This window comes from Crocodylus porosus, unplaced genomic scaffold (assembly GCF_001723895.1).
Source record: "Crocodylus porosus isolate Cpor-Errol unplaced genomic scaffold, CroPor_comp1, whole genome shotgun sequence".
Taxonomy (NCBI): Eukaryota; Metazoa; Chordata; order Crocodylia; family Crocodylidae; genus Crocodylus; species Crocodylus porosus.
The window spans coordinates 77,329,363-77,352,391 of record NW_017728948.1 but is presented as its reverse complement, the minus strand read 5'-3'; the positions used below and the strand labels follow the sequence as shown (position 1 = coordinate 77,352,391).

General features: G+C 44.9%; 1 protein-coding gene across 7 annotated transcripts in view; it reads right to left on the bottom strand.

Annotated features, from left to right (window-relative positions):
* The window catches only part of MAPK10 (mitogen-activated protein kinase 10), a 408,832-nt gene that overhangs the window by 191,676 nt on the left and 194,127 nt on the right, over positions 1–23,029 (bottom strand). For 6 of the 7 annotated variants that reach the window (XM_019552886.1, XM_019552890.1, XM_019552888.1 and 3 more), the window contains one exon: positions 19,011–19,082. In XM_019552886.1, the coding sequence (XP_019408431.1) occupies positions 19,011–19,082 (72 nt within the window). Of the gene's footprint in view, positions 1–18,983; positions 19,083–23,029 lie in introns of those variants that run through there. The other variant, XM_019552889.1, reaches the window with a different exon arrangement.

Sequence of the window (23,029 nt, the reverse complement as noted above, 5' to 3'; positions counted from 1 at the left end):
CAAGGGGAGTTAGCAGATCAGAGTGAAGTTATTGGTGGTATTTCTCAGGAGATCAGACTCAGGTCCTTTCCTATTTAATGTTTTTTTATTAGCACCTATGGTACAATCAGTTGCAAAATAAGATGGTGCTTATGAAATCTGCAGACAACAGAGCTGGGAAGTATTGTCAGTGCAGAAGATCAGTTATTATACAGGATGAATTAGATACACCTTGTAGTATAGCGTAATAAAAATGGTATGAAATTTAATACTACAAAAACAAAGGCCCACATTTAGGAACTAATATCAAGAACTTGGACTGGAGCTAACAGAGGAAAAGAGGGACCTGTATGTACTGACTGACAATAAGAGCCATCAGTGTGATCTGGACAGGAAATAGCTAGTGCAGTTAGACAGGGTATTTTTAGTTGAGACAGGGAAGCATTAGTACCACCATATAAGGCTTTGGGAAGACCCCATTTAGAATACTGCATACAATTCTTATTAATTGCATTTAAAACAAAGGCTTTTGATCTGGTATCCCATGATATCCTTGTGGAAAAAACTGGAAGATTGTGGGCTTAACTGCTCAACAGTTCAGTGGGTGGAAAACTGGCTGCATGGTAGGACCCAGAGAGTTCTCATGAGTGGATCTGTGTTGTCCTGGCGAGAAGTGGCCAGTGGTGTCCTTCAGGGATCTGTGCTTGGACTGGTGCTTTTCAATGTTTTTATCAATGATTTGGATGTGGGGGTGAAAAGTTCACCGACCAAGTTTGCGGGTGACACCAAACCTATGGAGGAGCACGGTCAGGCCAGAAGATAGGTTGCAGTTACAGGTGGACCTGAACAGGCTGGAAAGATGGGCAGACCAGAATCAGACTAAGTTCAACACTCAGAAGTGTAAAGTGCTCCATCTGGGGGCAAACAATTCCCAACATACCTACAGGCCCGGTGGTTACAATTTGACTTGTACTGCAACTGAAAGGGACCTAGGGGTAGTGATTGACCATTGCATGAACACGAGCTGGCAGTGCGATGCTGTGACCAGCAGGGCAAACAACACACTGGCATGCATTAACTGTTGAATCTCATGCAAAACTAAGGAATTCATGAATGACATGCCCCTGGCCGCTGGTCGGGGCCAGCAGCAGTGGGAGCATGGTGGCAGCGGCAGGAGCGGCAGGAATGCAGCGAAGGTAAGTAGGGGAGCTCCCACAGATGCTGCCAGTGGTGTCAGCAGCAGGGTGGCAACTGCCCTTAGGTACCACCAACACTGTCTTTTTGTAGGGGGTGCACCACCATGCTTGGCACCTGCATGCACCCCTTATGTGTTGCCCCTGAAAGAAGTGATACTCCCATTGTACTCCATACTATTGAGACTGCAGTTAGAGCACTGCATCCCGTTCTGGGCACCACACTTCAACAAAGAACTGGAAAAACTTCAGAGGGTCCAGAGAACAGCCACCCACATGACCAGGGACTTGCAAGACAAGCTGTATGAGGAAAGGCTGAGGAACTTGGGCCTCTTCAGCCTACAGAAGAGAAGGCTGAGAGGGGACTTGCTAGCACCTTACTGCTACATCAAGGACTCAGTGAACAGCTGTTTACCAGGGCACCCCTGGGGAAGACCATAAGCAATGTATACAAACTCCTGGAAGGCCACTTCAGGCTCAATTCCAGGAAAAACTCCTTCACAGTCAGGGTGTCCAGACTGTGGGATAAACTCCCTCCAGTGGTGGTGCAGTCACCTACACTGGAAATCTTCAAAAGGAAACTGGACAGTCACCTCGCTGGGTCACTTGACCCCAGATGTCTTTTCCTGCCTGGTACAGGGCGACTGGACCCAATGATCTACAAGGTCCCTTCCAGCCTCTAACAATCTACGAATCTAAGATTAAACTGGAATAGGTACAAAACAAGTCTAGTGTGACAATTAGAGGAATGAACAGCCTGTTCTCTGAAAGAGGAGTTAAAGAGTTTTTCTGTTTTGCTTAGCCAAACAAAGGTTAAGAGGATACATAACTACTTTTTATAAACAACTTCATAAGATGAATCTCAGGGAGAAAGAAAAGCTATTTAAATGAATGAACAATGCCAACAAAAATGTATACAAACTGGTCATGAAAAACTTTAGACTGTAAATCAAAAGACTTTTTTAACTATTTAGGCTGATGACAGGGGGAAAAAAACAACACAGTGCTTTATCAAAAAAAGATTCTATATAGATTGTGTGCTTCAGCAGTGTTTTTGGCACTTTTAACTAATAGTTGATTCCGCTATTAGATAAAAGCACCTAAAAGCCCCCTGAAGCGTGCAATCTATACAGACATTGAGCAAGCTGGGCCAAACTAACATGATGCCTCTTCTGGGTATGCACTGTGTTCAGCACAGGGGCAAATTGAGCTTAAAGTAAAGCACTGTTTGTTTATTTTATGTCTCTAATCAGCCTAAAAGAGTGGTGTTTTGGAACAGCTTTCCAAAACAAAGAACGGAAGCAAGAACTTGAATTGCTTGAAGATGGAGCTCAAGTTTAATAGGATAAAGACGATAATATGTTAAAATAGGATTGTTCTTGGAGGACTAATCTGAAGGTGCATCTGTATGAGCAATTAACGTGAAGCAATAAACTCCAGAGCAGTGGGAGCTAGAGTAAACTGGGGTGCAGTGTCCACACATGCTCCGGGACAGCAGCAATTTGAGCTGGGGCAGAGCAGGCCTGTGCTGGCAGGGTGCAAAGGGGTCAGCCTCAGGAGGTGGAGGGGCTGGCTGGGGCACAAGGGTGCAGAACTTATGGAGCCATGTGGCTAGGCAGCAGGCAGGAATCCAGTTGCCAGCTGGCTAGGCTAACCAGAAGCAATTTACACTCAGTCACCAGCTATATGTGCACCTCACTACAGTTAATTACTTTGCTGTAAGATAGTACTGGCCCCAACAGTACAATCTTATGGCACTTAATTAGTCTAATCTACAATAAAGCACACGTGTAGATGCACCAGAATGTATCATATAAGAATCTGAGGGCATTTATAGATGTGCTCCAGGAAGGGGAGGGGCAATTAATTAGTGAGCTGTGCTAATTGAAAGTGCCCAAGTGTAACGTATATCAGCATCCCCATGCCGAAAAAATGGTGGTGGGATGCTTTGAACTAAAGCTCATTGAATGGGCTGTTGGAGCACATTAATATCCATGCTCCAGGGATTTAAAGAATGTCAAAGCAGCCTCCCTGCACATTTATAGGAGCCCTAAGCGTCTTGTATTACCCTTGGTTGAAATAAGAGTGGAACTGGAAGTGACTTTGATTTCCATGTGGGAAGCATCTAGAAATCCTACAGTTACCTATAAAGGGCCAGAAATAATTTTTCCTTTCCCCACCATAACTGTATTATTATAACGTCTTTATTTGTGAGAATCTGCCCTCCCTCGACTTTCCTCTAAAGCACTGGACATAGAAGCTACACATGGAAGTTTGGCTATGATATAATGTTATTCCTAATTGTACTTTGAGTGCTTTCAGGTGTCTAGTTGGTTGGCTTTGTTTATGCGCTCAAGGTAAAACTAAACCACCCAATTCGGGGTCAAGAAGGAATTGTGCTCCCCCACCCCTCCCAAAACATATACACATGAGATTAGCAAAGGACTGTTGGATCTGTTTGATTTTTTTCCCTTTTTGTAACATAGGGTATGAGCCTTCTTCATAAAACTGGAATGAATCAGCAGTTCTGGACAACATTTAACAGCCATTTTCCCTAATGTGTATAAAGGGCAGAAAGGAAGAAATCTGAGTGACAAGAAATAATGCGTCTCAGTGGATATCACTACTTTCACTAAATAGGGGTGTAACCTAATGCTACCTCAGAACAATAATATAGATTTATTACCCCTAAAGTTCACTTTCTGGAAATTATTTTATAATTGCAGCATCTGACATGTAGACTGAAGAAAACACAGGATTCTCTCTTTTATGAATAAGTATGAACCAACCTTTAGAGTCAACAAAACTAAGCACTTTTAAAAAAAGATAGCTCTCAATATTAAATAGGAGGCATGTGAAACCCAGAAGTCTAAGATGTGGGTCAACGCTTGTCTTATGCATTATGAATGCCAATTAATCACCCACAGGAAACAAGGGGTAATTACAGGATAATTACCCTCTCTGGCTCTTGTTTTAATTGTGGAGGAGCATGGATTTTGGAGTATTTTACAGTAACTTTGGGAATTTTTTTTTAATTCAGTTTTCAAATAAGGAACACCAGAATTTCTGCTAATGAGGCAAGTGGCAGGACTGAGACAGAGGAGCCTGCTCAGAGATAGCACCACTGTAGGTAGCTCAAAGCAGGCTACCACACTGGGAACATTTTCTGGGTGATTAGCTGCCCAGATGGCTGGGCAGGGTCACACATGGCAGTAGTGCTACACAAAAGCCAACTCTGCAACCAGACCCCACTGGCAGCTGGCCCAGAGGGGCAGATGCCTCTCCTGGCTCTGCAGTTCCCATCCAGTTTTGGCAGGTGTGCAGCCTTGGGGCCACATTCTGTCACAGGTGACATCAGATCACAACCAGGGAGCAGCCCCCACTGTCAGACTGCTGCAGTTCGTAGAGGGTGCAGGGAACTCTCAGGGTTGCTTCAGCAGTCCAGCTGTTCCCAGGCCCCAGAAGCTCTTGAGAGCGAGTAGCCCTGAGCTACTTGGCAGGGCAGCTTTTTATACTGCTGGGGCCAGTACCAGGCTCTAGCTCCCCCTGGCTGCAGATCCAGGAGAAGTTAAGCAGGGTTGTTTTGCCCCAAGTGGCACAACTTGCCCCACACCAAAGTGCATGTCTGGGCACATGCACGGAGGCAAAAAGCCCCAGCTTAAAATTTGCAGTGGTTTTATTTGAGTTGCTGCAAGTGCAGGTGCCTGTGAGCTGCACATGGCAAGGGAGGTTAAAGACAACAAGAAGAGGTTCTATAAGTAAGTTGGCCAGAAAGGAAAGCCCTAGGAAACTGTGGGTCTACTGTTAACTAACCAAAGGGAACTCTTAACAGAAGATGCAGAGAAGGCAGAGCTACTCAACAGCTACTTTGCCTGTCATCACAAAAAAAAATTACTTGCAGCCAGATACCTAATAAATAATGATTATTTTAATAAGGAAAGGGCTAAGGTGAGGGATGAGATAAAAAAAGCAATGGTCAGAAAGTTTTTGATGGGTCAGAATGAATTCAATTCAGCAAGGCCTAATGAACTTCAAGAACTGGTAGAGGAGATCTCATAGGCTTTGGTAATGATATTCATGAAGTTTTAGGAGGCAGGAGAGGTATCAGAGGATCAGAAAAGGTCCATCATAGTGCCCCTAAAGAAGGCAAAAAAGGAGTACCTCGGGAACTACAGACCAATTAGCCTCATCTTAGTATCTGGGAAATTATTGCAGCATATCCTAAGGAAATCCATCTGAAGCAGGACAAGCTGATCACAACAGCCAGCCTGGATTTACTAAAAACAAGACCAAACAAAGTTGGTCTCTTTCTTTGACAAAATAACTACTTGGGTGGATGAATATGTATATAATGTATTTAGACTTCAACACGACTTTTGACAAGGTACCACATGATGTTCTTAAACAAGCTGGAGAAATCTGGGCTGGACAAAACTACTCAAAGGTGGAGAGATAACTGGCTCAACAGCTGCAAGCAAAGAGTAATTATAGATGGATCCATGTCAGAAAGTTTCAAGTGGAGTCCCACAATGGTCTGCCCTGGGCCCAGTGCTGTTCAAGAAAGTTTATTAATGATTTGGATGCTGGCATAGAAAGCTTCTTGAGCAAGTTTGTAAATTGTGAACACAGAGGATGGAAGCACAATTCAGAAGGATTTTGACTGGAAATCTGGGCTGAAAGTAACAGGATGACAATCAACGCCAACAAGTGCAAGGCCCTACATCTCAGGAAGAATAATCATAAATACAGATATAAAATGGGTGACACCTGGCTGGATGTCAGAACTACAGAGAATGATCTGGGAGTCTTAGTAGATCATAGAGACTCAATATGAGTCAGCAGCTACACAAAAAAGTGAATCTGGTTCTAGGATACATCAATAGAAGCATTAGGTGCAAGACATGCGGTTGATAGTGCCTCTCTACTCAGCATTGTTTAGGCCTTGTCTAGAGCATTATATGCAGTTTTGGGTTCTATATTTTAAAAAGCACATGAAGAACTTAGGAATGATCCAGAAATGGGCAACAAAAATGATAAAAGGCTTGGAAGGTAATTCACATGGCTGAAAGAAGTTAAAGGAGCCAGGCATGTTCAGGTTGTGGAAAAGGCACTTAAGAGAAAACATGACAGCCATCTTCAAATACATGAAGGGTTGCCATAAAGAGGGAAAATGCCTTTTCTCTTTTGCTGCAGTAAGTAGGAAACAGACCAATGACTTGAAGTTTCAGCAAAATAGGTTTAGATTGGATAACAGGAAGAACTTCTTCAGTGTTGGAACAGTGAGGCAGCAGAATAGACTGCCGAGGGAAGTTGTGAACTCTTCATCACCAGACGTCAAAATAAGGTTAGACAGCCACTAGTCAAGAATGATCTAGGTATAGCTTTACCTGTATTTTACTATTGGTATTTCTCATGCTTCTGTACTTTGCTGGTTGCCACATGGGACTGGGAGGGAATTCTTCCCCACTTCCCTCCCACACTATGCATTTCAGTTCTTTGGGGGTTTTTTTGGCCTTCCTCAGAGGCAATTGGATGTTGTCTGCAGCCATGTTTGGGGGTTTTGACTGGGTATACCAATGCTCCTGCCGGCATTCCTCTTCCCAGGATCAGATCAACTATCACATTTGAAGTCAGGAAGAAAGTTTACCTTATGGTCAGATTGGTATGGACAGTGAGGGGAGGGGAAAGGGTTGCCTTCCCCTAACAGGGGGTGTGGCCCTCCTCTCGAGCATATGTTAACAATGTTGACCACTGTGGTCCCCCTGCTTTACTTGTGGAAGGTTAATGTGTTAGGTCTTGTGTTGCACCTTTTTTTGATGTCTAGTTTTGCTAAGAGGTTACACAATAGATTTGTATAGGGTGGTTTGGATGGGTATAATCCTGTCTCAGGCAGGGGACTGGACTAGATGACCTATGGAAATGCCTTCCAGCTCTACTTCTCCATGATTCTGTGACTTGAGTGCAACAAAAATTACAATGTGTAAAATAGATGCTACACTTGAGGCATCAAAGTATAGTAAATAAAAAACCAAATATTATAAATGATGTAATAATTTTATATCTGGGTTGAAATCATCGTGTTACTAAATATAAAACATTTTCCTAAAACTATGTCCGTCTTCAATGAAATTATGATTGTAAAAAAATCACGAAATCAAATTATCCATTTAAAAATCTGTCAAATTTGTAAAGGCAAGAAAAAAAACAAAGTCATAGGACTGTATTTTACCACAAGAAAAAATTACTATTGGTTCATGGAGACCATCCAGAGATTTGCACTGAGAACCCATAAGCATTGTTTAGAAGCCATGGAGTAGCAGAAGTTAAGGATTATGATGAATCCATAATCCTAAACAAGGATATCCTACAGTGATTGGACTATGAGAGATATTTAAGGAACAGATAGAATTTGCTTGTTTAATTTCATTTCACGTATTTCTGTTACTCCATTTGGACAGATCGGAACTCTGGGCAGACAGGTACATCAAAATATTGTTGGAATGTACCTGTCATCTTTTGTCAGAAAGTTTTTACATACTGCTAGTTTCAATGTCATCAGAGATTACATACTTGAATTATAATAGTCTCAGTTATCACATAGCATCACTTCTGAGAAGTATCCAGCACCTCTCTGACCAAAATTATTTCAGCAAAATTTTAATGATTTCCTCTAGAATATGTCCATTGCTTACATTAGACATTCTCAGTAAGGTGTGGGCTTATTCTTTCTGGCCAAAATAAACTAAACTGAAGGAACAATATGGATTTCGAGGTTACCTTTTAGACATTCCTTTGTATATCTTAAGCACTACAAGACAAAGTTTTAGTTGAATATTCTATTCAGAAAATAGACGGTGTTGTACTGTGGCCAGATATAACAAAAATCTTGTGAACAACTTTACAAGAACAGCCTTACAAAAACATCAGAAGCATTTACCAAACCAGGAATAAAATCTACTTGACCTAGGTCAATTTAACCGTGAGCAAAACCAATTGTATTTTACTCTGTCATCAGTAACATTTCATAGACATTAGTCCTGGAAGGGACCTAGGAAGATGATCGAATCCTGCCCCCTGCCCCAGGGGCTGGAAGTCAGCTGGGGTCACAGGATCCCAGCAAGATAAACATCCAATTTTCTCTTGAAGGCATTCAAAGTAGGTGCTTGAACTACCTCCAATGGCAGTCTATTCCAGACTTTGGGGGCTCGGACAGTAAAGAAGTTCTTCCTTGGGTCCAGCCTAAAATGGTCTTGCAGGAGTTTATAACCATTCAACCTTGTCATCCCTTGGGGCGCTCTGGTGAACAAACATTCCCCCAGATCCTGGTGAGCACCCCTGATAAACTTATAGGTGGCCATCAGATCACCCCTGAGCCTGCGCTTTTCTAGGCTGAATAGCCCTGTTGATCTCAGCCTCTCATCATAAGTTCTGTTTTCCTGACCTCTGATTATGTGTGTGGCTCTCCTCTGCACCCTCTCAAACTTCTCCACATGCTTTTTGAATTGGAGCCCAAAACTGGACGCAGTACTCCAGCTGCAGCCTCACCTAGGCCAAGTACAATGGGAGAACGATGTCCAGGGGATGCTTGAGAAGCATCTATGGATGCAAGCCAGAATTTTGCTCACTTTATTAGCCGCAGCATCACATTGAAAGCTCATGTTCATTTTGTGGTCAGTCATGACTCCCAAGTCCCTTTCATCTGTAGTGCTAGCCAGCATAGCACTGCCAAGCCTACACCATCAGATTTTCAGCCACCCATTTCCTGAGCTTGTCAACGTCAGTCTGGATCGCCCTCCTGCCCTCACATGTGGATGCTTTACCCCAAAGTTTGGTATCATCTGCGAACTTGGCCAGTCCACTTCTGAAGATGTTGAACAATACAGGCCCAAGAACAGAGCCTTGAAGGACCCCACTGGTCACAGGGGCACTGTGATGATTGACTTTCCAATCAACCACCACCCTTTGGGTCTTACCACAGAGCCAATTCCCCAGCCAGTGGATTGTGGTGACCCAAGGCTGCAGTTGACCAGTTTTACTAAGAGGTGATCATGGGATACCAGATCAAAGGCTTTTTTTAAAGTCAAAATATATGTGGCAGGGCGCTGTGTGCACCTGCCACTTTAAGGCCCTGGAGCCGGCAGCCTCCAGGTGCCTAATGAGGGCAGCCATTTTAGACCCAGGGCTGCCCATAAAAACAGGGCAGTTCAGCTGCAAGAGGCCAGGCAACAACATCGCCTGGCCAGAAGGCTGCTGAGTTTCATCTGAAGGTACGGGAGGAGCTGTAGGAGATTGTAAGGAGGCTCTTGGTCCTGGGTACAATCTAAAACTACACCCTGCCAGGAGTGGGTGGCCTGGTGGGGCTCCCAGTGGTGCACAAGCCCCCAGGAAATGCCAGGCCAGTTACCACCCCAGTGAAAGGTGGGTTTGGGTGCCTTAACCCCCTACCCTCACTTTCTGGTGGGTTGCGTTCCTTCGGAGGGAGTTGTGGGGGTGCAAGCCCTGAGGAGGAAGAGAGTGGGGAGTTGGAGGCCAGGTATGGCCAAGGCCGCCTGAGCCCTGCGGGTGTGAGCCGCCGAGGGGGAGAGTTGGGGGCCAGGCACAGCTGCAGCCACCTGAGCCCACCCAAGGAGGGAAGTCCTGAGATCCTGAGTAGAGGGGGCATTATGAGCAATGAGAAGCCCCAGTGTGAGGGGGCAGTGCTGAGGAGCCCCAGTGACAGGGGGCAGCAATCTGAAGCTGCAAGCAAGAGGGGCAGGCCCAGGTAGTCTCCGGATGCCTGAGGCCAAGATCCCAGAATGGAAAAGGTGAGTCCTGACCCCGATAAGTCCTCCACCCTTGAGAGGCAGAGCGTGGGTCAAAAATAACATCCGGAGTAGTACCACGACCTGCTGCCCCAGTGGGGGAGTGAGAGTCCCCTGTGAGACACTGGGGCACCAGTTGTTGTATGAGGTACTCCAGGTCCCCACATCCATGAAGGAGGACCCAGAGAGAGGAACCCTGGGGAAAGAGTAAGGGTCATACATAGAGGCCTGTCAAAGTTTCCCCTGACTGGCCCAGGTGGGGGCAAGGACCAGAAGGGCTAGGAGGGCCCATCGAAAGGGATGTCCAAGAGCCAGGGGCCTGGGGTCCTGACTGGCTTGGGGGTGGGCCAGGGCTAGAGAAGCCAAAGGTCCCAGTGAGGGGAACACACCCAAAGGGAAACGGGTTGCAAGGAGATATGTGGCCTGGTATGACAGTGGCAGAGTCTGCCCGAAGGGAGGAACCTGGGTGGGGTCCTACAGTAGGATTTTGGGGCTCATCATGTGGGACTGGTGCATATGAAATCATCATGAGGTGACCTGTGAGGCTCGGGATGCGGTGTAGGGGAGAAATGGAGCCGCAGATAATGCCCCCTAACATCGGGGCAGAAAATGGACAGCCTCCCACTTAACCATCTAATTAATCAATTAACATCAAGGCGTGGCAGGTGAGAAAGCAGGCGGTTAGCTCAGGAACAGGTGGGTGGGCCACACGGAGATTGGCCCTGAGCAGGCCCCCCGTTACCTCTTCAGCCTCCGCAAGAGAAGGTTGAGAGGCGACCATGTGGCTGCCTATAAATTCATCACAGGGGCACAGAAGGGAATTGGTGAGGCCCCACTCAACAAGGTGCCCCTGGGGGTCACAAGAAATAATGGCCATAAGCTAGCAGAGACATTAGGAAGAACTTCTTCACAGTTAGAGTGGCCAAAATCTGGAATGGGCTCCCAAGGGAGGTGGTGCTCTCCCCTACCCTGGAGGTCTTCAAGAAGAGATTGGATGGGCATCTGGCTGGGGTCATCTAAACCCAGCACTCTTTCCTGTCTGTGCAGGCGGTTGGACTCAATAATCTATAGGAGGTCCCTTCTGACCCTAACATCAATGAATCTATGAATATATGACATCTATCTCCTCTTCCTTGTCCAGATGATAGGTCAACTGGTCATAAAAGGAAATAAGACTGGTCAAGCGAGGCCTACCTGCAACAAACCTGTGCTGGCTATCCCTCAGGGTGTTGCCATCAGCCAGTCTGTTAAGAATGGCCTCTTTGATAATCTTTTCTAAGACCTTCTCTGGGATAGAGGTCAGGCTGATGGGCCTGTAGTTTGCTGGATCCACTTTTCTCCTTTTTTGAAGAATGGGAACCACATTGGCCTTCTTCCAATCTTTGGGCACTACACCAGAGTGCCAGGAGTTCTTTAAGATCCATGCCAGGGGCTGGGCTATGATGCTATCCAGCTCCTTGAGTACCCTGGGGTATAGATTGTCAGGGCCGGCTGACTTGAAGGTGTCCAGCCGCTCAAGGTGTTCCTTCACGAGGTCAGCATTGATGGAGGGCAGGGAATCTCCCTCACCCAGGCCTCCCTGTCCCATAATGGGTATGGGCATCCAGTAGAACCGATGAAAGACCAAAGCAAAGTACCCATTTAATAAGCTGGCTTTTTCCTGGGCATCGGTTGTCAGTTGTCCCATCTGGTTTAGCAGGAGTTCAATGTTGCCCTTGGATTTTCCTCTGGGTCCCCACATATCTAAAAAAAAAAGACTTTTTATTGTCCTTGATATTTGTAGCTAGCTGGAGTTCTGTCACAGCCTTGGCTTTCCTGGTTCGCTCTCTGCAGGTCTCGACCAGTGTAGAATATTCCTCATTGGAGGTAGATCCCATCCTCCATTCTTTGAAGGTCTTTCTTTTTAGCTGCAGGAGGTCCACTAGTTCCCTGGAGAGCTGAGGAGGCTGCTGTGCCCTTTTGCTGCCTTTCCTCAGAGAAGGAATATCATTAGCTTGTTCATCAAGGATCACCCCCTTGAGGAGCAACCACTCTTCCTGAACTCCCCTTCCCTTTTGGGTCATGGTCCTTTAGGGCCTCACCGACAAGCCTCCTGAGCTTGGCAAAGTCAGCTTTCCTGAAGTCAAGGACTTCTGTATTGCTGACTAACTTGCCAGCTTTACAGCAGATGGTGAAGGTGATCAGCTCATGGTCCCAGTCACTCAGCTTCCCATTGATTGTTAGGTCACTGATTAGGTTGTCCCCGGTTGCCAGTGCCAAGTCGAGCAGCATTTTATCTCTCATTGGCGCATAGATCTCTTGTGTCAGATAGAGGTCATCCACGCATGAGAGGAAGCTTTGCAATGGCTTGGATTTAGCTGAGCATTCTTCCCACAAGATGGATAGTTGAAGTCTCCCATGACAACCGTGCACTGGGAGCACGTGGCCTCAGCCAATTCCCTGGCAAACTCCTGGTCAAGCTCCTGACTTTGGGTGGGAGGTCTGTAGTAGACTCCCACCATTGTGTCCCCTGTGCCATGTTCCCCATGGATTTTAACCCAGAGGGTCTCCAGTCATCCACCCTGGTAGCCAATACCAGCTTGCAGGGATGCGTAGCTCTCTTTGACATACAGAGCTATACCCACGCCCCTTTTGTCTACTCGATCTCTCCTGTAAAAGATATAACCATCTGTACCCATGGTCCAGTCATGGATGGAGTCCCATCAGGTCTCCATTATCCCTATGACATTGTAATTATTTCTGTTAAGAAGGAGGAGATGTTCCTCCTGTTTATTCCCCAAGCTCCTGGCATTTGTGTACAGGCAGGCTAGTGTCCCTCTGGGGGCCCTTGCCTTGCCTGCAGATTGTTCCGGGGCTGGGGCAGGGGTGGGCTACCTTAAGTGCCTGGATCTTCTGGCTTTGCAAGGATTGCTCAATGGGCCAGCAGTGGAGAGAGGTGGAGGCCATCCCTTCCCATCAGGTCACTGCCTCTCTCACCAAAGAGCAGACTGTGGTCATGGAAGCCAAAGCCTTCCTGATGACCACAGTACAAACATTAATGGTGCAAAGAGAACTGTTGACTAGAACCCTACAATAATTCCAGAAGAGTTGCTTCTAGGAGAATGTGGATTTATCCTATTAAGACATGCTATGCCTATTTTTTAAGGACTTGTTTTGTTTTGTTTTTATTGTTTGTGTCCTGAGTTAAAAATGCTGTCAACCGCATTCATGTTCAGGCAGCATTTAATTGTAAGAGATATTACGCTCCTCACCATAAGCTTAAAACTTACATCACGTACATACACAGAATATATAGTTATGCATGCCCACTATAGCCATCCATAGATAAAATCCTCATGAAATATATGTAACAAGGAAAATGTTTACATGTTGTTCAAGCCATAAAATTCCTAAAGTGCCCTGAATCAAATTTTTAGGCCAATTCAATATTGGTATAGACGCACCCATTCTGGGGATTCAGAATGGAAATAAGTTTTTAATGTAGTCTGTTCTAGTTGTATGCTAATGAGTGACTTGGCTTGTTAAAAGACTACAAGTTTAGATCCTTTTAGCTATTCCATTCTGCATAATTGATGTAAAAGATATATATATAATAGCTATCCTGGATGCTTTCCTGGATGTTCATCTCCAAAAGCTTATACATTCCACTCAGCACTTTCGTGTAGTTTCAGATGCTTACCTGGTATAAATCAACATAGGTTCATAGAAGTCAGTGAAGCATTAACTACATTTACAGATGATGAAAATCTGGCCTACAGTGTCACTGTAGCAGGGCCCTGGGGCAGCTCCCTGGTCCTCATACTACAAACTACACAGGCATCCACACTGACCTGAAAATCAGTGTAGTTTGGTTGTCAGAGAACATCTGACCAGCCTTAGTCAGTACAGGGTCCCCTCTGAGAACATTAATTAAAATGAAGGGCGCAGTAAATGTCCAGCTCCTCAGTCTAACTCATGGTGCTTCACAGAAAGTGCCATAAATTAAACTGACCCACCCAATCCAACAAACATTCATTGTTGGGTCAGGAGGGTGGGAGGGATCGAGCTTCAGTTTGGAGTTGACCCAGTCAAGGAGGTGCAGACACACAATTTCTCTCCCCTAGCCCTGCCCCCTCCCTCCCAGCTGTGGTGCTGTCTGCAGTGGCAGGGGGGAGACAGCAGGGGAGGGAGCTCAATATTCTGTGGAAAAAACAGAAAATAATCACTATTTTTAACAAGCTTGGCTTGGCTAAAAAAAGAAATGTGATTTTTTTGAAAAAAACATTACATATGTCTGTTACAGGATGACACTGGCAGGTGACTTGGGGGTTTGAAGCTGGTCCTGCACTCTCTCCTTTTTTACTTTCCTGCCATACCTTGCTGTTTAAATGATTCAGACACGTTGCCTTAGCCACAAGAGAAAAAGCAGGGATTACAGTCTCTGTAAGCCTTGCCCTACTTAAGTTTCTGTTATTAACTGGCTAAGTCTTACCCCACCTTCCTGGGTCTCAGCCTCTCTGGCCACAGGATCTCTCTTTGCCCCTGGCCACCAGTCCTGTTTTAGTCACTCCTGGACCCTAACTCAGACAGCTTTTTGCTCAACTAGCTGGAAGATTAATCCCCTAGACTAGACCTGCAGGTTCCTTGGCTCTGTTTCCTTGTTGGGGTCTTGGCCTTGAAGCAAGTATGCTTTACTCTGCTTTGGGCTCAAAACCCTTCCAAGGTCAATCAGTGCAGAGTCCAGTTTCTTGGCACTCTGCTATGCAGCCCCCTCATCTCCCCTTATAGCTGCACCCAGTTATTGACAAAAGCTTAACAAAACTTTATTTCCCTGCTGGGTCGTGAACAAAGTTCAGAATACAAAGCTTCACCCATCTGCACTCAAAAGAGGAAAAAAAATCCATATACAACAACCAGAGAGGAGTACAAGATTTGCTCAGGCATGCATGGATGAAATTAGAAAGGTCAAAGCACAACTGGAGTTGCAGCCAGCAATGGACATGAAGGGTTTCTACAATTATGTCAGCAACAAGAGGAGGATCAGGGAAAGTGTGGGTCCTTTACTAAAAGGGGCAGGCAACTTAGTAACAGAGGATGCCACCTGGACATGGTGGCATCCTCAAAAGATGCCACCAAGAAGCCTAAAGAAGAGAAGGTTGAGAGGAGACTTGATAGTGGCTTACCATTATATCAAAGGAGTGCATCAGGAGCTTGGTGAACAGCTGTTCGATAGGGCACCCCTGGGGAAGACCAGGACCAATGGATATAAACTCCTGGAAGGCTAGCTCAGGCTTAATACCAGGAAAAACTCCTCCACAGTCAAGGTGTCCAGACTGTGGAATAAACTCCCTCCAGAGGTGGTGCGGTCACCTATACTGGAGGTTTTGAGGATGAGACTGGATGGTCACCTTGCTGGGGTCACTTGAACCCAGTTGTCTTCCTGGCTAGAGTTGGGGGGGAGGGGGAAGGGCTGAACCTGATGATGTGCAAGGTCTCTTCCAGCCCCTAACAATCTATGAAAAAGGCTGAAGTACTCAACGCCTTTTTCACCTCAGCCTTCAGAAGCAAGGTCAGCTCCCAGAGTACTGCACCTGGCAGCACAGTTTAGGGAGGAGGTAAGCAGCCAAGAGCAGTAAAAGAACAAGTTAGGAGCTATTTAGAAAAGCTAGATGTGTAGAAATCCATGAGGCTGGATGCGATGCACCTGAGAGTTCTGAGGGAGTTGGCCAACATGATTGCAGAGCTGCTGGCCATCATCTTTGAAAACTCATGGCAGTCAGGGAAGGTCCTGGATGACTGGAACAGGGCAAACAGTTCCCATATTTAAGAAATGGAAAAAGAAGGATCCAAAGAACTACAGAATGGGGAACCTCATCTCAGTCCTAGAACAATCATGGAGCAGATCCTCAAGTAATCCATTTCTAAGCATTTAGAGTAGAAGAAGGTGATTAGGAACAGTCAGCATAGATTCACCAGAGGCAAGTCATGCCTGACCAATCTGATTGCCTTCTACGATGAGACAACTGGCTCTGTGGATGTGGGGAGACCACTGGGTGTGATATACCTTGACTTTAGCAAGGCTTTTGATATGGTCTTCCACAACATTCTCACAAGCAAGCTTAGGAAGTATGAGTTGAGTGAATGGACTGTAAGGTGGATAGAAAACTGGCTGGATTATCAGGCTCAGAGGGTAGTAGTCAATGGTTTGATGTCTAGTTGGCAGTCAGTATCAAGTGGAGTGCCCCAGGGGGTCGGTCCTGGGGCCAGCTTTGTTCAATATCTTCATCAATGACCTGGAAGATAGGATGGCACACACTCTCAGTAAGTTTGCAGATGACACCAACCTGAGCAGAGTAGTAGATATGCTGGAGGGTAGGGCTAGGTTTCAAAGAGACCTCAACAAAGTGGAGGATTGGACTAAAAGAAATCTCATGAGGTTCAATAAGGATAAGTGCAAAGCCCTGCATTTAGGATGGAACAAATCCATGCACTGGTACAGGCTGGGGACCAACTGGCTAAGAAGTTGCTTGCAGACTATAAGTTGGTTGCAGCCTACAAGCATATCAGGGGCTCACATCAGGGTTTGGGGGAGCATCTATTCACCACGTCCCCCAGGGAAGGACAAGAAATAAAAGGGCACAAGCTAATTGAAAATTGCTTCAGGCTAGACATAAGGAAAAACTTCTTTATAAGTCGAGTGCCAAGCATTTGGAACAGGTTTCCCACAGAAGTGATAGTCATTCACTCCAGCAATCTTTGAAAAATGTCTTGATGCCCATCTTGCTGGGATCATTTGATCTCAGCAGTTTTTCCTGCCCACATCTTTCCTGCCCTGTCAGGTCTGAGTCTCTAGCTCCACTCTATCTCTGGGGTCTGCCTTCTGGCCCTATTAGCAGGTGACCCACCCAGTTGTGGGAGCTGGGGTTAAGGCACCCCAACCCACCTTTCACCAGGATGGTAAGTGGCCTAGCATTTCCTGGGGGCTCCCATACCACTGAGAGCCCCACCAGGTCACCCACTCCCAGCAGGGTACAGTTTTAGGTCCTGCCCAGGGCCAGGAGCCTCCTAGCCATGCCCTACAGCTCCTCCCTTACCTCCAGAGTGTTCCAAGAAGCCTCACAGCCAGGAAATGTTGCTACCTAGCCTGCCAGCAGGGAACTGAAATGTTTATATAGGCAGTCAGGGATCTAAAATGGCTGCTGCAATCAAGTACCTGCTGGCTGTTTGGCTCTGATCTTAAAGTAGCAGGTACAAACAGTGTCCTGCCACAGTCCTCTTTGGCACTTCATTTGCAACTTGCAGGGGCAGCTTAGGTACCAATCAATCCTTCCTGTGAAGTCGTCTTGCTGAAGAGCTCCTCTGCCTGCTGTCTGCTGGGAAAGACTGACCACTTGGTCTTAGGCACTGGCCTTATGTGCCTCCAAAGCCCCACCCCTTCCTGTCAGGTAGCTCTCTAGCCACCCACCAGGGTTTCCATTTTGGCCTGTCTGCCCTTCTCAGCTGCTTGCAGCTTCTACTCCTATGCTACCTAAATAAGCTGCTTATTGTGGAGCAATTAGCTCCAGGGCAGTCTCTCCCTAAGTGGTAACTTGTACTTTGTTGTCACTGGTTTGCTGCTTTCTGGCAGCTAGCTCTCCAGCAGCTAGTGTGATTCCTAACTGAAGCCCCCTCCTCCCACAGCCAGTTTAGCCCATTGCAGCTTCCCTTAAAGTGAGAGAAGCCTCTGACTCCCTGTTACAGATGGGTCCGCAGCCCAGCACCAGCTTCCAGTGCCTTGATTCAGATTTGTCTCGCAGTCTCTTCCCAGTTACAGGAGTACCATCCCCTGCTACAATGTCAAAAAGTTATTTTCTTTAGCTGGAACAATTCTGACTCATCTACAAGGGAGCTGCAGATAGAAAGTCTTCCTGAGGTTAGGACTGAAGGCTAAATATTAGTATCAGTACCAACTTCCTATGTTGTTCACAAAATGACAATTCATCTCTGGATGAGCTGTAACATGTTGCTTGTTATCAAGAGCAGTCAAGGAGAAATTGGGGAGGAGGGGTGCATGTGTGTGTGCAGACGAACAATAGAGAAAAGCCATGAACAAATGTAATGCTTTTAAGTGCTACAAATGCCACAATGCTTTGAAGCACTACAGGCATAAACAGGTAATGGCCCCCCTGTCAGGAACTCCTAGGGCATTTATACACATACTTTTCTGTTCCGTGACACGCCAGAGATCCACTGCTTTGGAGCAGACTTGATTGTGTCTGTTCCACATGTGAACTGAAGTGAACTGTGCTGCACCATGTGCAGTTGTATAGGCAACAAAATGCATGTCAGCAAGACATGTGAGACTAGTGACCTAGTCAATTTACAGAAGTGAATAGGTAAAACCATTCTCATCTAAATAACGCATTCAAATCATTCTAACTTAACCAATGGAACCAATAACTGGATAACCTAATCTCACTTTTTTCCCCCTCCATTTAGTTTCAGTCCTACGGAGTTTAAGGTACCATGGACTAACCAATTTAAGGGCAATTTTAAAAGTACGTATTTAGCAACATGCAGCCTCAAAACAGTAGAATTTCACTAATATATATTGAACAATTTGACACAAATTTGGCTCTAAGCAAATATATAATGACATCAAAAAGTGTTTAGGTTATGTGTTACTTGTCCACACAGAAACCAAAACAAGAAAGCCAGTTTTAATTCATATATTTCATTTCAAGTCTGAGAACACTTATTTCTGAATAAAATTCTATTTTGATTTAACCTTCAAAACTAATTTTGTCATTTTAGCCCCACTTTTGTGCAAAAAATGCAAACATTTTTCTAAAAAAAATATTCAGTAGCTCTATTCCAAAGCACCAGCAAAAAAATTATTAACATCAAACCAAAATGTATTGCCCTAGTTTTCCTATTGGGTTCTCTAACATTTTAATTCTCACAATTCAGTAACCTGCACTGGGTTCATTTTCACTGTTCATTCTTCTGATAAAATGGATGGCAAAAATGGAAATATGATTATATACTGTACCTTGTTTTACCTGTAAGGAACACACACCTGACAAAAAGCAATCTTCACATCCAGGGTAGGTTCACTGCAGTAGTACAAGAAATGGCGGCTCATAAATACCTACATTTAAAAAAAAAAAGAGAGAACTATATCAAAATCAAATGTATGTTACTAATCTGGCATTATAATATCCATTGATCTGCTTTAAGTGCATAAAAACATCATCTGAGTTATATTCAATAAGGAAATAAGAGACCAGATGGCTCAATATAATTATAAGAAGCTCTCAAACCTCCCAGCCATTGGTGACAGTGGCCTGTCTAGAAACTACCTAACTGATTAGGTTCAAGTCTCCAAGTTCTTAGATGGCAATTACTCTCATTTGGTCTATCAGTCCAATCTGAAAAATACCATGATTCCTATTTGAACAGCTAGTCATCAGCTCTATTTGTAGATTCATTCCAAAAATGGAGCACCTCTGTAAAGACAAAAATGTATTCCCAATAATCCTCAAATTAGAAGCTTTACTTCAGCAGCAGACTGAAATATCCATTGGTTTTGCTGCCAAAAAACAGAATGCTCCAAGAGAAATATCAAAAAATTAATTGCACCAAGTAAAAAATTCACCAGACTTTAACTAGAAGTAGAGAAGTATTGCAGAATTTCAACTCTGCCTTGTAAATTTAATAAGGTTACTTTAAAAGTAAATCATGAAATATCTTGTCTTCACTTGATGGAGATACTGTCATAGCACTGAAATTTTACTTTGTGTAACTCAGGTATTTACTTAACTTTCATAATAACTGATAAGCTGAAATACCATCAAATAGAGTTGAATTTACTGGCGTTGTTATCACCAGGATGGAAGAAATTCTGAAAATCATAGTTTCCACCCAATGCTTGCAACCTGAAAAGTACCATGTACTCCCATATACACTTAATTTTAAATTAATGAATGAATGATCTTGTTATGAAAGCGAGTGTATGAGCCTTTTCTGCATCACATTACAATATCTAAGATTTCTGCCTCATTGCTCAATGAGTCATTACTGAAGCTTCACTTTCCACAGAGAGTTATATATATATATAAATAATAAAGAAGGCTTTTAACATTAGTGAATTCTCAATGAATTCTGGAAACCTAGCAAGTAATTATGTTCTCACACTTTAGAGGTTTAAAGTATATTGTCCCCTTAAAACAGACTGTCCCTTGAAGCATTACCTTGATAGCAATAGTCAGCGATTTAGATGGCATCAGTCATTGAAGATGGCATCTAATAATGGAGAAAGACTAAAGGATGGTACAAGAATTTGGGAAAACTCAGCACATCATGGGATTTGATGCAGGGGTATATGAAAAAGACACTCATGTTGTGAATGCACTGGTAATCATGGACAGTTCCTCACATTTCCACTGGAGTGATTGTAATAGCTAACAGTCATCCTGAACAGAGCAATAAGCTAGTGAATTTTATGAACCAGAATACATTTAAGAATTTATTATGTTGTCCTCATGTGCAGTTACTGCTTATAAAATAAAGGAATTATGATATTTTTAATGGCCTAGATAAATACTTAAATTCCTCTGTACTGACAGCTGCTAAATGAGCCATTGGATAGTTGGGAACCTTCACATAGGCACAGAAAATGAAAATATACTCTTTGGCTGGGAGATCTACAAGATTACAAACATGAGGCAAAGGGAAATAGGCTACATAGGTAAACATAACTTTCACTGCAGGTCTGCAAGTAGTTTCTTAGATGCAATGTTATGCTGGGCTTCCACCAACCAACAAATAATTCAATTTTTTTAATTTCCTGCTACAGAAACTACATTAGCATTCAATTGCTGAAATATGCTGAACCAAACCCTCATCTTGTGTAAACTTGTATAGCCTCACTCAAGAAGTCATTGGAGGTTTGACAAGCTAATGCAGCTGAAGATCTGGCTCACTCTTAACACAAGCATCCATGACACAAAGCATTTACGATGAAGTCCATGAAATGGTAACACATTACCGAAACAATGGTCAGAACGTATGACTGGGAGGCAAGCACTCTTGAATTTTAAGCCTATCTATGATACTGCTTCCCAATTCCTCTGGCCTTAAAAAAGCAAGGGAGACAGGTCAAGGTTAGCAGAAGAAAGGACTGTGAAATTCTAACCTAATGCACAAGGTAACAGAGAGGCCAGACAACTGAACATCACAGGTCTGGACATCCTGAGGGTTCTTTTTCCCCTTCATTGGAATCATAGCAACAGGATGGCATCCCAACACCTCCATCAAGACTGGGACCCCTTATAAGTAGGTACAATTGCTGCAGAAAAGATCATATGATATATTTTCCACCAAGATAAAACAAGAAAACACAACAGCCTACAGGGGGAAAGGTAGGACAAGAAAATAAGTAGGGAGATTAGGTGGTTCCTCAGGCTCACAGGGTGCAATCCCAACAGATATGTACCATATAGATTCATAGACACTAGGGCTGGAAGGGACTTTGGAAGATCATTGAGTCCATCCCCTGCCCCAGGGCCAGGAAGTCAGCAGGGATCATAGGATCCCAGCAAGATAAACATCCAAATGTCTCTTGAAGGCATTCAAAGTAGGTGCTTGAACCACCTCCAGCAGCAGTCTATTCCAAACCTTAGGGGGCTTGGAAAATAAAGAAGCTCTTCCTTATGTCCAGCCTGAAATGGTCTTGCAAGAGTTTATAACCATTCAACCTTGTCATCCCTTGGGGCGCTCTGGTGAACAAATATTCCCCCAGATCCAGATGAGCACCCCTAATAAACTTAAAGGTGGCCACCAGATCACCCCTGAGCCTACGCTTTTCCAGGCTGAAGAGTCCCATGGCTCTCAGCCTGTCATCATAAGGTCTGTACAACAGGAAAATGACGTCCTGGGATTTGCTTGAGAAGCATCTATGGATACAAGCCAGCATTTTGCTCGCTTTATTAGCCACAGCATCACATCTTCATCTTGTGGTCCATCATGACCCCTCCAAGCCCCTTTCATCCATAGAGCTAACCAGAGTAGCACTGCCGAGTCGATAAGGATGCTGCAGGTTTTTCCTCCCAAGGTGGAGAACCTTGTATTTTTCAGTGTTAAACACCATCAGGTTCTCATTCGCTCATTTCCTGAGCCTATCAAGGTCAGCCTGGATCACCCTTCTGTCCTCAGATTTGGATGCTTTACCCCTGAGTTTGGTATCATCTGAGAACTTGGCCAGTCCACTTCTGACTCCAGTGTCCACATCATTAATGAAGATGTTGAACAATATAGGCCCAAGAACAGAGCCTTGAGGGACCCCACTGGTCACAGGGCACTGTGATGATTGACTTCCAATCAACCACTACCCTTTGGGTCTTACCACAGAGCCAATTCCCCAGCCAGTGGATCATAATGCAGCTGAGGCCTTAGTTAGCCAGTTTTGCCAAGAGGTGATCATGGGATATCAGATCGAAAACGTTTTTTTAAAGTCATGATATATGACATCATTCTCTATGTACCTTGTGCTTGTTCTTCAAGTAGCAATAAAAATTCCCTATCAAACCATAACCTCCTTTTCTCCTTTAAGTGCCCCCCACACCCCCAAAAAGACTACCCTTGAATTGCTGCCCATCAGATTGCCAGGATGCTGGGGTGTGTGGGGGGGTGGCAGCCGTTAGGGACTGGGGGGTACAAATGGGGGATTGGGCCAGGCAGGGCAGCCATTGGTGGGGTCTGGGACAGAGATGGGGCTGGGTGAAGCAGCCATCAGGGGGCTGCAAGAGCCGGCAGGGGATGGGGCCAGGCAGGACAGCAATTCAGGGGGCTGGGGGAGCAAGCAAGGGTGGGTCATGTGGGCCCTGCAGGAGGGGCGAGCCCTTGTGGGGGCCATTTGGTCCCTGAGGGGGGCTGTAGCTCCTACTGGGGGGCTATAACCCCGGAGGGGTGCTGTACCTCTGTTGGGGGGGGCTGTAACCCCTGTGGGGGGCAGCAAAACATATAGGTATTTAGAATTCACTTTATTATGATGATAGAGACACTGGTAGGCTTCCCAATTACTTTAGCACTGTAGTT